The sequence below is a fragment of the Salminus brasiliensis genome, chromosome 10 (genome assembly GCF_030463535.1).
Source record: "Salminus brasiliensis chromosome 10, fSalBra1.hap2, whole genome shotgun sequence".
NCBI lineage: Eukaryota > Metazoa > Chordata > Actinopteri > Characiformes > Bryconidae > Salminus > Salminus brasiliensis.
Genome location: NC_132887.1, coordinates 8,426,801 through 8,441,132, shown reverse-complemented (window position 1 = coordinate 8,441,132; position 14,332 = coordinate 8,426,801). Strand labels below are relative to the sequence as shown.

At 40.8% G+C, this 14,332-nt stretch overlaps 1 protein-coding gene across 2 annotated transcripts in view; it reads right to left on the bottom strand.

The window, feature by feature from the left end:
• LOC140564055 (CAP-Gly domain-containing linker protein 4) overlaps positions 1-14,332 on the bottom strand; it is an 84,322-nt gene that overhangs the window by 38,071 nt on the left and 31,919 nt on the right. For both annotated transcript variants that reach the window (XM_072689116.1, XM_072689117.1), the window contains 2 exons: positions 10,294-10,429; positions 7,653-7,784 (listed from right to left, as the gene is read on the bottom strand). In XM_072689116.1, the coding sequence (XP_072545217.1) occupies positions 7,653-7,784; positions 10,294-10,429 (268 nt within the window). The remainder of the gene's footprint in view (positions 1-7,652; positions 7,785-10,293; positions 10,430-14,332) is intronic.

The window sequence follows — 14,332 nt, the reverse complement described above, 5'->3', positions numbered from 1 at the left end:
CAATAAACTTTGATCTGATTGGACAAGTCACAGCGGTAACATCATTAAAGCAGTCCATACAGGCAAACTCTGGTAAGTCCAGCACGTGTAAACTAGGGATGACAACATTCCACTATACTGTATACAAGACGTTATTTACAGAGTTGCCCCAGAGCTATTTTGACACATTTTCATCATTAATCATTCCTAATTGCCAGCTCAAGTCATTCAGGTGACCTGAGAATAACGGATATACTATAAATGCCAGCCTACTTCTGTGAAACTGAAATAGTAAAGTGGAATGGCCTCCTTTTTTAATGTCATTCCGGTGCTGATGAATAATAATAGGGCCAATATAAATAAAAACATGTAAGAATAAAAAGAGCTAATATAAATAGGGCAGGTTAGCAAACTATCACCCATCATTGGCTCAAACTGTAATATTCTCTTTCATTTTAGCACCATAATGAGCCAAATGCTAACCTAAATATGTAGTTCTTTCTCACGTTTAAGAGCGTATGTGGTATTTAACTGTCATCTACATTGTTATGCGTATACCTATTTTTGACTTTTTCTAATTAATATATGATTTTAATTTGAGCCAATAAACAAATAAATGACAGAAGCTCATCAAAGAAACTAAATAGTGTACATCAATAAACATTTAAGGCCTCAAAATACTAAGCATGTTGGTGGAATAGGGGTCCTCAGTGTGTTATTCTCGCTATAACACTGCTGAAATTTTACAAGTGACCTCAGTAACGGTCAATCAAAGCTGTGTGTTGCTTAACGACAGCAACAGCAAAAATGGATGTCAAATCAATCTTTGCCATTTAATTTTCCGAAGTGACCTTGCTGTCAGTAGGTCGATTTTTCTGACCACTGCATGGGAGTTAGCTCTACCATTTGAAGGCATAGGTCAGTCTATATTAAATGTATTTATATAGTTCTTTTTCCAACAGGTGTGGTCACAAAGCAGCTTTCCAGAATCAGTAATTAGTAAAGAAAATAAAATTAAAATAAAATAAAAACCTAAGAGCCCAGTGAGCAGCCAATGGCGACAGTGGCAAGGAAAAAAATCCCTCAGAGCTGGAGGAAGAAACCTTGGGAGAAACAAAGACTAACTAGGAGGACCCGACCCATCCTCCTCTGGTCAGAACTATTTATAAATTATTGATAAAAGTCACTGAACCATCAAGACTGGTGCACTGCTCAGGTGTGCAGCATAATCTTAATATGTCTATTATAATCATGGTGTAGTATAACGTAACATATTCATGGCAGTGATGGTTAAGAGTAGTGAGAGTAATGATAGTTAATAGTGGTGATATTAATAGTGGCAGATAGTTAAGAGTCATTTTAAATTTTAACATGGTCATTACACAGGTAGCAGTGGCAGGAGGGTGTGCAGCTGGTCTTGCATGGGTGGTGGAGGAGCCTGGTGGTCAGACTGGTGGGTGGCAGCTGGTCAGACGCAGGTAGAAGGTTGGGTCAGTCTAAAATACTGCATCAATGGATAAAACTTGTGTGCAATTAGGATTTTCTCCTTTTCTCCCATTCCCTGTTGGTTGTACTAGAAATTAGGCAGAGATGCACATTATTTTAGCCCATTTCACTCAGCAATAAGAGCGTTTTTACAGTAGGAACTCCAGATCCCATTAGAGCATCCACCATCACCATTTTAAAGAAAGCCGTGCTTCCTCATTCAACAGATCAGTTAAATCAGTCAAGGATATTTACTCATCCTGCCAAAACGAAATCAGCCTCCTACCATAATGGTGCGCTTAGTTTGCAAAGTGGTGACGTGTTAAACCTCACATCCACCTCTACCGTCTTTAATGAACTGCTGCTGAGGCATCGAGACCGGCAGAGGCAGTGAAACGGCTCATTATCACATCTCACTGGACAATAAATCAACCAGATGTGCGAAGATCCACCATTCCACTGTTTAAATCAAACGTCAGGAGATACCAAAGGGTGCACCAAAAAAGGCCCAAATTGATAAGAGGACCACAGAGAGATGTTCTTGCGCCGGCGATGGCCGTTAGGGCGATCGTGCGATTGGTGTATCGCAAAAGTAACAGCACGCTGCTCGGATTCTGGTCATTAGGCGGCGATTTGTCGCTTGTAGGTGCGTCACACTTCTGTAGTCACGCAGACGGAGTGACTCACGAACACCCTGAAGGGTCTTGTTTCTGCTTGGTCCTGCGTAAGCGTGAACTATAATGTGCACGCAGGGGCCATGACTCAACCCTGCCTCCTCTCACTACACGGCAACAGAGAAAGAACACAGAGGAAATGAAAAGTGGAGGGGAGGTGGCTGTGGGCCTGAAAGGCGAGTAGCTGTCTTGAACAGAGAGATAAGTGCGGTTTGGGAGATAATGTAGAGAGAAAGAGAGGGTAATAGAGAAACCTATGCGAGAGCCCCACTGGTTTCAAGAGGTTCCTCAGGGGGTTTGTTTGGAATAGAAACAATGGTTCTATATAAAGCCATGACCACTCAAAAAACTTTGGAATGCTTTAAAGTCTCCTTGCCTGGTTGATGGTTTCTTTGGATTGGAGGAAAACCTTTTGCAGATGGTGCAAAAGTATTGGGACAACTACACATTCAAGTGTTCAATTTGCTTGTGCTGGCGCAGCCGCCTCTACTGTCCAGGAAAGTCGTCATACTAGATTTTGGAGGATTGATTGCACCTTATCCCAACTCCCCAACTCATCCCAAAAGTATTGGATGGAGCACCAACCATCATTACAGAGAACACAGTTCCACTGCTCCACAGCTCAATGCTAGGGGCTTTATAGCCCTCTAGACCACACCTGGCATTAGACATCTTGCCAATAGGTTAAGGTTTATATGCTCTAGAGAGTCCTATTCTATCAGCATTACTTCTGTACCGGTACTAGACGAGCTGTGTGTGTGTGTGCAATTGCACATCTGTGTCAGCAACGGGTGCAACAGAAGGCAGCTGAATGACTTCATTAGAAGGGTGTGTCCACAAACACTGGGACATACAGTGTATATATTTCCAAACCATTGATTTGTTGATTTGTAACATAAAGGTAATCAAATGTAAGATGGATATTTAATATAAACAATTTGTGAGGCACATTCAAGGAATATGTATTCCCCCCCTCTGTTTTATGATAAACTGCCAGCAGAGAAGAAGCATTTCTAGAAATAAAAGAGCAAAAGGAAATACAAAAGTAGAGACACTACAATTTAAAGTGATGGCTGCTCATAATATTGAGTGGAAGGGCTATTAGAACATCAAGTATTTTACAACAGCTTCAAGCATTCGGATTTAATCTCATTTTTGAACTGCAGACTGGGGGAAGCCGGAGACAGACATCATGAGTTCATCATAAAACTGGCCCAACTGGAGGGAATTCACTATATCTAACATGTCAATACATACTATAGACAGAATCACAGTCAGAATCTTGGTTTGGGCTGAGAGCAAATCAGTCTCAACAACCTTTGGTGTTGGTGCTGTTCAAAACCCCCAAAAGTTCAACATAGTCAGCTTCTAAACATCTCTTAACATGCAGTAAGATGATATGAAGTGAATAAAAGTTGCTGTAAATAAAAAATTACAACCAATTTTCTACCTCAAATGTGACATGCATTCCCATGTAAAACAGCGGGAAACAATAATAAACAGGACCTTTCTTGTAATGTCTGTTAAAAATATATATATAAAAAAATAGATAAGAAAATTAGATTAATATTATTAATTAATTTAACTTAAAACAAACAAAACCTGACCTCAACACTAGTCTAAAAGACACTGCATGCCTCCTGCACCCACACAGTTGAAGAGCAGAGAAATTTTGGTAGTACAGTAGGCACATGAGCAAGAGGTAGTGTGGATTTAGTAGGGATTGAGTTTGGCCATACTAATTAAGAATCTCTACATGCACCTGAAAATGGGAGTGATGACTGGTGTTCTCCTTCTGTGACAGGTGAGGGTGGTGGGATGGTGAAGGGTAATGGTGGGCTGTGACGTACGATTTAATTAACTTTTCCCCACTGCTGTCTCACTTAAAATTATACACATCACGATACAGAGGTTACGATTCAATAAACTGGGATATACAGAGATACTGTAAGCAAGAATATATCCTGCTATTTTTTAAAGCAACCTTATGGGGAATTGATATTTTTTTGCTAATGGGCTCCCCCTACAGCCGAGAAGTATAATTCACACTTTGAGCCACTCTAAAGGACACATTTTTGTTTGTATGAGCTGAGAGATACAGAACCATTACTAAAAGTGAAAGAAGAATGTAGACTGAAGCAGCAGAGTAATATTGCCATATTTTACATATTTAATTTTGCAGCGTTACAGTTTTCACTTGCGTTATCCTACTGCAGTTAGCAGCGTGCCGAGCTCGGAGTAGCAGCGAAGCTATTCTCCTTATTACAATTTAGTGTAGCATCACAATGATTTTGAAGCTGCTAATTTAAGGTGAAAATGCTTTAAAAACTATAAATATATACATATATGTGTAAATGTATGTATGTATGTATAGTGTATATATCTATACACACTATACATACATCATATGCATACAATTAGAGTGAAATAAAAGTCTACTTTTTAGGCATGCAGAACAGTGAGATCTGAAGACTGAGTACAACACTGTCCTCTAGTGGTCGGAGTTTAAACACAACACAAAATGAACCACTGGACCAATATTTGCATGTAATCTATTCATATTCATTAAAATGGAATGTTTTTGAGAATTGATTCAATATTGCAAAACTTAATATCGCACTACTTTAATATACTGATATTTTCTTACACCCCTAAAACTTGGCATTAACGGACAGAAAGAAGATTGACTTTAAACCCTATATTGGTGCAGTTCCTTTAAAAGAAAAGGAAGGATTATCTCACTTGCACTGGTCAGAATTTAACGCTGGAGTGTCTCAAGCTCTTCTAAAAATCTCTCAATTGTCTGTTTTCAGGAAAACAGAACAAACAGTTCTAGTCAAATTGTTGTATACAGTGCTTTTGTGGCAAGCTGCCATTTAGAGCTCAATGTTGGGGTTTAAAGATACAGAATATTTCCAAGGGCAACCAGTTATTTCTATTTTAACATTATTTATTTATTATAACTCTTCTTTGAACCCTTCCAAGTCTCTCACGGTCTCCAAAATGTTCTCACGTTACAGTTTGACCGAAATCTGATGTGAGGGGAGAATCTAGTGAATTATTAGCTACTAATATGACTAAGGCATCACCCTAACACAACCACGCCCACTGAATAGATCCTTCTGTAAGCTTTAGCTCTGTAGGATGGAGACATATCTAACATATAAAATATTGAAAATCCTCAGAATCAAAAATCATACTGGACAAGTTTGGACACCTCTGGTTGAATGTGTGAAATTCTAGGGTGACCACATTTTTGTATTAAAAAAAGCAGACGCTGGGGACACATGGATATCCACCATAGGTTGTGGTTGGCAGATTTCAAGCAGGTCCAAGTTGTATGGCCGTGCCAATGTGTGTGTGTTTGAGTGAGGATGGAAATACTTCTTAAACCATGCAGCTACGATATATATTAATGCACATGAATACATAAAGATTTACTAATTTAGCAAGACCAATAAATGAATAGCCTATATGACCAAACAACCTCATTTCAGTTCAAAAAGGCCTACTTAAAACACCCCCAACCATGACATCCTAACTATGGCAGATACCCATTTGTCCCCAGTGTCCTTTTTTATTGAAAACAGAACTATGGTCACCCTAGCATTGAGATCAAATGTTTAAGATGATGATCAGTACACATTCAAACAGGGGTGTTCAAACCTTTGCCTGGTACTTTATGTGCAGTGTGCTTCATGACTCTGATTACACAGAGTGCTTTTATTTTTCACTGCTGATTACTAAACCTTGAGTATGAATTACCACAATGCTAATACAATTTTTCAGTGCTGTTTTAATCACTGAAAAGGCCTCCATGCGCATGTATTATACCATATATCATCAGGGTGTGCATCTGAAAATGAGCTCAAGCTGGATGTTTTCTACCTACTGCTGAAAAATCTCATTCCACAAAAGCACATTAAATGAAATTATTACAACAGTACTAGTATTACAGGCATCAATATTAGACATCAATAAGGCAGTTTAGAGCTAGTATCGCCCAGATACTCATTTCAGTTAAGATTGCTGTGTGTTTGTCTCTAAAAGAAAAAAAAAAAGTTTTAACGTGTGGAAGGGAGAAAGCAAGAAAATATATAGAAACAATGCCTCACAGCTTCTTTATAAAAACAATGTCATATCACACGGCAATTGAGACCCATGTGTCTGCTTTTAACAATAACAGCAGACCACCATTAAGCTCTGCAGGAAAATTCAATACAACCGCGTGCCCCAGAGAGCTTAGGAAAACAGATCAACAAGTTCATACCCATCTGGTGTAAAACACAAACCCGCCCAACACGCGCAGGCACACACACACACACACATACACATACACAGAGGAAATGAAGAAGTAAATGAATGCGCTACACCATACACACACAGCTGTAGGGGATCTCTGGAGGACTGAGGATGTGCAGAGAAGGTGTGATGGACTGTTGTTCATCAGTATTAAGACAATAATGGCAGAGTGCAGGGTGCACAGCCTCTGAGAAATGGACGTCCCTGCAGGCCACTACACACCAGCCAGATGCTAAGAAATGCAAAACGGAGTACTGTGTGTGTGGGTTTCTTATGTTTGGACACTTTCAGGATGGAAAAACGGAATTTTGTAGGAAAATCAGCTACGAATCTGGGCTAAGCAACAAGCCAAACTTGCTTTATATACATTCATTACTTTGAAATGTAATAATTTAAATTAACTGTTAACAAAAATGTTTTCAATGTGGCCTGTGCAAAAGTTTAGACACCATAAGCATTGCAAAAGCTCAGATTTGATTTGACAAGGTTTCAGATCTTGATTAGCAAATCAGGTCTGAGGTATGTCAATCAGGTATGTCACCACTGGGTGTCTGCCTGTCTGACAGTTCCATGATCTAAATATCACAGAGAATTTGCAGGTAGACCTTAAACAAGCTATGGCTGATCCAAGAAGAGCACAGAATTAGAGGCATTCTGCAAAAAGAGTGGGGAAAATCCAACTAAAGGAACTGAAAGAACTTTACTTGGCTACAAAAAAAATGTGTTTTTTGCACAGGCCACACTGATTATTTTATTTTAATATTATATTATATTATTTTAATTTTGTAACATACATTCATTGTGTTTTTGTCTGATTAGCTACAGCAACAACACTATCTATTTTAATAAGTGTCTTTTCTGCATGCCAAAGCATATGTTTTGGAAAGTGTGTGTGTGTGTGTGTGTGTGTGTGTGTGTGTAAGTACATGTGTGAGAAAACTCTAAGCACTCCTCACTGTAGAAGCAGCCCCTGGAGGATAGCTCAATAATGTCATTAACAGTCCTTACAACTCCTCTCTACCTCGAACAATTACTTTCCCACTCACTTTCTTCTGCTCTCTCCCTCTCCATCACCCTGGAGGAGACCATCCTTCATCACTAGCTCCACTTTATACTTTAGAGAAGCTTAGAGAAAGTTTCGACAGCCCAGAGGAATTCTAATTAGCTTTGGGTGGCCAGCAACACTTTTGCTGCTAGACAACAGACGTGTACCTGTGTCCACCTTGGACTTGACCCTGGCGAGGTCGATGTGGCGAGGGGGGCGGACGGGTGCAGCGGGCTGTCGGGGGCTGGGTCTTTGACGCTCTGAGAATTTACTGATTTTGGAGAGTGGAGCAAAAATTCCTGAGGGGGAGAGAGAGAGAGAGGGAGAGGGAAAGAGAGAGACACACAAAGAAGAGTCTTTTTATCAAGGTTGCATGATAAGGCTTTGATGATAAGCATTCACATCACTAAATAGTTTGACTGTATTATGCCTGGGGCTACAGTAACAACACATTAATTATATACATTAATTAAAAATAATATTTAAAAAAATACACTGATATATTAAAAACCTCTGATGTGAGATGATTAAAGTGCCTTGCAGTTTTTGCATTCAAATTATTATGCATGTTAAGTCTTCAGACGTGTTTAGGATTTGGACAGAATGCTCACAGGACATAAAAAGTGTGATTTGTTGGAAGCTAATTTGTAGCATGATGTTGCCGCACAGTAGAGAAGACTCTAAGAAATGATTGGGCATCATTATTGGGGGTTATCTTGCACACCCTACACTGTCCACAAACTTTTAATGATGCTCAGATTGCTGCACTGTTAGGGCCATGGCAATACCCTCAGCTTCTGCCTCTTGAGGTGGTCCGCTGTGGATTTTGAGGTGTGCTTAGAATCATTATCCTGCTACAGAAGCCTTCATCTTTTCATCTACAGCTTGTTTTTTTATGCAGTGTGATGTTTGCTTCCAGAGTTTGCTGGTATTTACTTGAATCCATTCTTCCCTCTACCAGTCAAATGGTCCCTGTGCCACTGGCTGCAATACAGGCTTAACAGTTGGAGAGGTGATCTTTACATGAAATTCTGCACCCTTTTTTCCTCCAAAACCACCTCTGCTCATGTCCTATTTAAATGTCATCAGTCCACAATCTGTGCTTTCAAAATGAATCAGGACTGTTTAGATGTTCCTTTGAAAATTTCTGAGGCTGAATTCTCTGGTGAGGACACAGGAGAGGTTTTCTTCAGATGACTTGACCATTCATTTTATTTTTGTGCAGGTGATACTGCTAAAAGACTGGTACATCACCACACCAGAGTCTGCTAAATCGTCTATGGCTGCTGATTGTTGGGATATGTTTGGAGGAGTATTTATAATGCTTTGAAATTTGCATCAACTGCCCTTTCTCAACAATGAATGTGAACCCACCACAGCCCTAACAAGCTCATTAAGGTCTAAGACCTTGGTAAACATTTCTGAGAGCTTAAATTTCATAGGGTGCCTCAACTTTTATTCTGTGCTTCTTTCCTTTTTTCACTATAAAATAAAAAAAAAAAACATGCTAAAATAATCCACTAATCTCAAAAAAAAAAAAAAGTTAAAAAGAATGTTTCATCTTATATGGAGAGCAGTTCATCTTCTACTCACTTAGCTATTCACAGTAACAGAAATTTAGACCGGGGGTGGCCAAACCTTGGCATGCCACTGTTAATGAGCTCTGTTCTTATTGGCTACTCTGTATGGTGCCTCATTTAAAAAAGGAAGCCAAAGCTGAAACTCTTGGCATGAATATGAGAGGCTGGATATAAAAATTTCAGTTGTATGAAAATGTTTGGACACCCCTGATCAAATGGCATGTTTTGTTGATTGTCTAATGGAAAAATAAATAAATAAATAAATAAAAAAATAAAATAAATAAATATAAAATAATTAAAAATAATTAGCCACGTTCTCCTCATTCAGCAGAAGTGAGCAAAGGCCTCTTGCGTCACTCTACTCCCTATATTCATGGTATGCAGTGTACTTTCACAAATTGGTGGTGAAGGACTAGCGTTGTCTTCTAGAAGATATTCTTGTCTGGAAGCAAAGCCTTTTTTCATTCACAAAAACCCACTGGCGGCCCTGTCTGCCAGTTTCTTCTTTCCTGTAGACTGGGATTTCTGCCACTGCTGATAGACCTGTATGACCGTACGCTTCCACACACCTGCAGATTAAGCTACTTCCTTCACACTATGGCCTTTGGCACGACCCAATGCAATCAGTCCTTTCGGCCAATCATTAACATCAGATCTGTGATCCATTTTCCACACACCCAACAAGACACTCACTGAACTGTACCTCCTCTTCTTAATCTATGAATACCATCGCATACCCTGATCATCCTTGTGTAACATCATCTGCAGGAGCCTGAAGTTACTACCACCTTAATCACGGAAACTAATTTGTTTCTTGTCCGGGGGCCTCATATGTAAAATGTGCCATAAAAACATTACTTCACATTGTAAATTAAGCATAAACAGTAACTATGCAATACAATTGGTGTTTTCTATTAAAGATTATTACATAACTTCACATAAGATCTACAAAAACATACAAAACTAACTTAAATCACTACTGTATGTAAACTGACTTATTTTCCAGTTTCGTTTACATAATTTGAACAGGCAAAAGAATATTATATATAGTATATAGATAGATTCTGAAACTGTAACTGTTACATATTATATCAAACTCAAGATTATATATATATATATATATATATATATATATATCAGTAAAATAGCCGCTTTAATTTTCAAAGAAAGGACAGACATCAAAGACATCTTGTCCAGATGTGCATTAGTGAAAGAGCTGCAGTTGTACCATGTTTGACAGGGCAGGTGAAGTACTGGACTCCAGCCACCGATCCATCATTCTTCCCCTCCGGCTGCTGAAGCTCCACTCCAGCCCACAGGCCACCAGCAAACTCAGTGCTGCCGCAGAACCGCAGTGTGCCCACCTGAATACACCCACACAGACAAGTATGTACACACACACACATACACACACACACACACACACACACACACACACACAAACCATGAGAGAGGAATTAAAAAGAACTTCACTCCCTAATTTGTGAAACCGTTACAGGGACCACAAACGTGGAGTACTTACTGAAATACTTGGGCAAACTGAGGGAGGGTCCGCGGGGAGCCGCGAGTGAAATAGTTTTCTAGTCATGTGGGGTCGAGGGAAGATAATGCTCCTTCAATAGACCTGTTTCATGCTTTCTTTATCATGCTCTGTCCTCCAGAGAGCAATGAAAAGTGATTACTTCTTTATTCCAGACACATACCCGCACACTTGCGCGCGCGCAGTAGTGTATATTTAGGCCAGTGTAGCCGGCCGCAAGAGAGCAGGGCATGTTTCCGCGCGCCTACATTCATAAACAGGCAAATGAGCTCGGATAAAAATAACGTTAAAAGTAAAATAGAGATCAAAGGGAGCGGGTGGCACCGAAGCGCCCCGACAATAATGGGGTTTTGATTAGCCAATCTGCGGATTCTCACTGCTCAGCGCACTTTACTCCCAGTGTGCAGCGGGATTTCATTAATGGCTTATTCGTGTGTTGTGTGTGTGTGTGTGTGTGTGTGTGTGTGTGTGTGTAGGCCTAGACTTAAAGGAGTTATTCTGCAAGGACGATGCAAATCAAGGGGCCGTTCACAACCCCGTCAGACAGCTCCTCTTTGCCCCTCCTCCTGTCCTCATTCAGTCAAATGCTACCAGTCAAAAGTTTCAGAACACGCTTTTTCCAGTTTTAGTGACATTTAAGCACTTCAGAGACAATTTCGCGACACACGATTTTTAGCGCAAGATGCAAATACTAACGGAACAGCTCAGCTTGACCCGCCATCCATTAAGACGAGCATCCAGGCTTTTTTTTTCCTGGCACTAAAGTAGTGGAATGAACTTACCCTGGGTGTCCGAACAGCAGAGTCGCTCGCTGTTTTCAAGACCCACCTCTTCCAAGAGTACTTGGGCGAAGTGTAGTGCCGAGTATTGTGGTCTGAATACTGACCTTTGTATTTAGTAGTATCTAATCTAAGGTATTTTTGGATCCTAATTTATAGGCTCTGAGTGGTCCAGTGGACTAAGGCACTTCCACTATGATCAGTGGTTGGAATCCTGAGTCATGCTGCTTGCCATCAGCAGTTGGATGAGTGGGTGGGTAGTGTAAATTGTACATCTTTCTTTCCCTGAAAGCAAGGCACTGGTTAATAACTTACAGTTGGTTTGTAGCAATGGAAGTAAATTAAGCTTTAAATGGACTTGCACTAATTCATTACAAACCCTTTGTCTGTACAAAAGCAGTTGTTGGAACAGACCGTCTTTCTGCACACTCTACTGCAGTGTTTATACAACACTGCATGTTCAGACTGCTATACAATGTCAGGAAAAAAACACAACAAAAGAACACAGACAGAGCATTCGAACTCTTAAAAGTGGAGCTCTTCCCTTCAGAGAAATTACAGAAAAGCCAGAGTGTGGTGAGTACAGTTTCCTACAGCCTCAAAAGACTCTGGAAACTGGAGAAAACTGAAGACGTCTGGGAGAGGAACAGGTCTGGCTGACCCAAATTCACAACAGCATCAGAACACACAATAGCCATCAGAGTTAACTACCAGTTTTACAGAGTAATGGTGGCAATAGGGCAAGCAAAGATGTCCCCAGCCACTTCCATCAGCTCCTTTACGTCACTTGTGAGACCCTTCGAAATTTTACCTCCTTGAAGTTTCTGAGAGTCAACAGCTTGTGTGATAGGTGGCTTACATGGCAAAACCTTGCAGCTCAGCTCTCAACACTGGACTAAGTCTCAGTTTCAACCGTAAAGAGAAGACTTGGAGCTGAGGTGTAGTGGCAGTAAGAAAGTCCTTGCTAAGATGGCAAAACAAGGACAGCAGGCTTGCCTGGGCCACACAGCACTGCCAGTGCACTACTGAAAAAACTGAGGTTGTTCTAAAACCCTTGACCGATAGTGTACCTGCAAAGCAGCAGAAAACGATGTATCCACAATCACACAATTGCCATCTAAAGCTGCAATCTCAGTATCCTATCAGTCTTTCCCCTTTTGCTATTACTAAGCACTTACAGCTATCATAAAGTGACACCATTTTGGTGTCACTATTGACAGTAAATTGCATCATGTGAGGTACCTGGACTTGGTATGTCAGAGATCAAGTGGTTTCAAAAAGTCCTCTGAAGTGTAATGTTCTTGAAAGAGATGATTCACCACTGCTTGGATCTATACAATCCAAATATTTAGGCTTCCTGAGAAAGAATCATACAAGGTCCCACCGCAACACAAGGATTTCTCCTTTTTATACCCAGCAAGGTCTCAACCTTTACAATGCATTGTGACCGCCAGCTTCTGAGACACTTCAAACACTCCAAAGAGGCATGTTTACACAGGCTACCTCCATCATCCATATATCACACTAAATGGTAAGGCCCTGGACAAAAAATTAAGTCACCTTGCATTTAAGGTGGTAGTAATTTCAGGCTCCTGCAGATGGCGTTGCACAAAGACGATTGGGCTCTAAATCCACAGGGTGTACAACTGGGATTCAGACTGAGAAAAAGTGGTACAGTGCAGTGTGTGTCTCGTTGGATGTGTGGAAAATGGGTCGCAAAGCATATGTTAATGATTGGCAGAAAGGAGTAGCTGAATTTGCAGGTGTGTGGAAGCGTACGGTCACACAGGTCTACCAACAGTGGCAGAAATCCCAGTCTACAGGGAATTCTCATCAGATCACAGACCGAAAGACAAAACTGACGGACAGGGACCGCCAGTGGGTTTTAACGGCTTGTGAATGCAAATCGTTTCGCTTCCAGGCAAGTCAATGCAGGTCCTTCAAAAACAATTTCTGAAAGAACTCTCCACAGGGAACTGCATACCATGAACACATGGAGCAGACTGGCATGCAAGAGGTCTTTGCTCACTTCTGCTCAAGAATAATAAGAATTTCCTGTAGACTGGGAATTTTTGCACGCCCAAAAGCAATCACTCCTTTCTGCCAATCATTAACATCTGCTTTGTGACCCATTTTCCACACAATGAGACACTGGCTGCACTGTACCACCTCTTCCCAATCTATAAATCCCATCGCACATCCTGCAGTATTTATAGCCTGATCTTCCTCCTGAAATCTGCAGAAGCCTGAAGATACTACCACCTTAAATTTAGAGATGTTTTACATTGACTTCTGCTGAAAGTTTTTCTGTTTTTCTGTATGTTTATGTTTTTCCTTCTTTTGTAAAGTTGCCATTTTGGAGGTAAGTGTGTAAAAGATGGCAAAAACAAGGAGTGCTGCCCATCACCATTTACTGTTAAAGTGGCTATTCAAACCTGAAATATCCAGAAGATATTTCAAGCCAGATATTCAAATTTGATCATATGCATTCAGCATAACCAGCAGAGTTAACTGCTTGAGTTTGAGGCGGCCAGCAGAGTTCATCATCATTATCATCATCGTCATGGTGGCAATAGGGCAAGCAAAGAAGGCCAGGCTTCCTTGTCCACCGGCCACTTCCATCAGCTCCTGCCAGGGAATCCCAGGGCAGACAAGACACATAATCCCTCCAGCGGGTCCTGTGTCTTCCCCGGGGGCTCCTTGGGCTCCTGGTATACCTCCAAAGTGAGATGACCAGGGGGGGATCCTTATCAGATGCCTGAACTACCTCAGCTGGATCCTCTCAAAGTGCAGTAGAAGCAGCTCTACTCCAAGCCTTAGATATCAGAGCTTTTCATCCAAACAGGAAGAGTAAGCCTTGCCACACGGGGGGCGGGTTGGGGGAATTCGCTCAGGAATTACCTAGTGTTCATAACCATAGATGAGTGTAGGGACATAGGTAAGTCCAT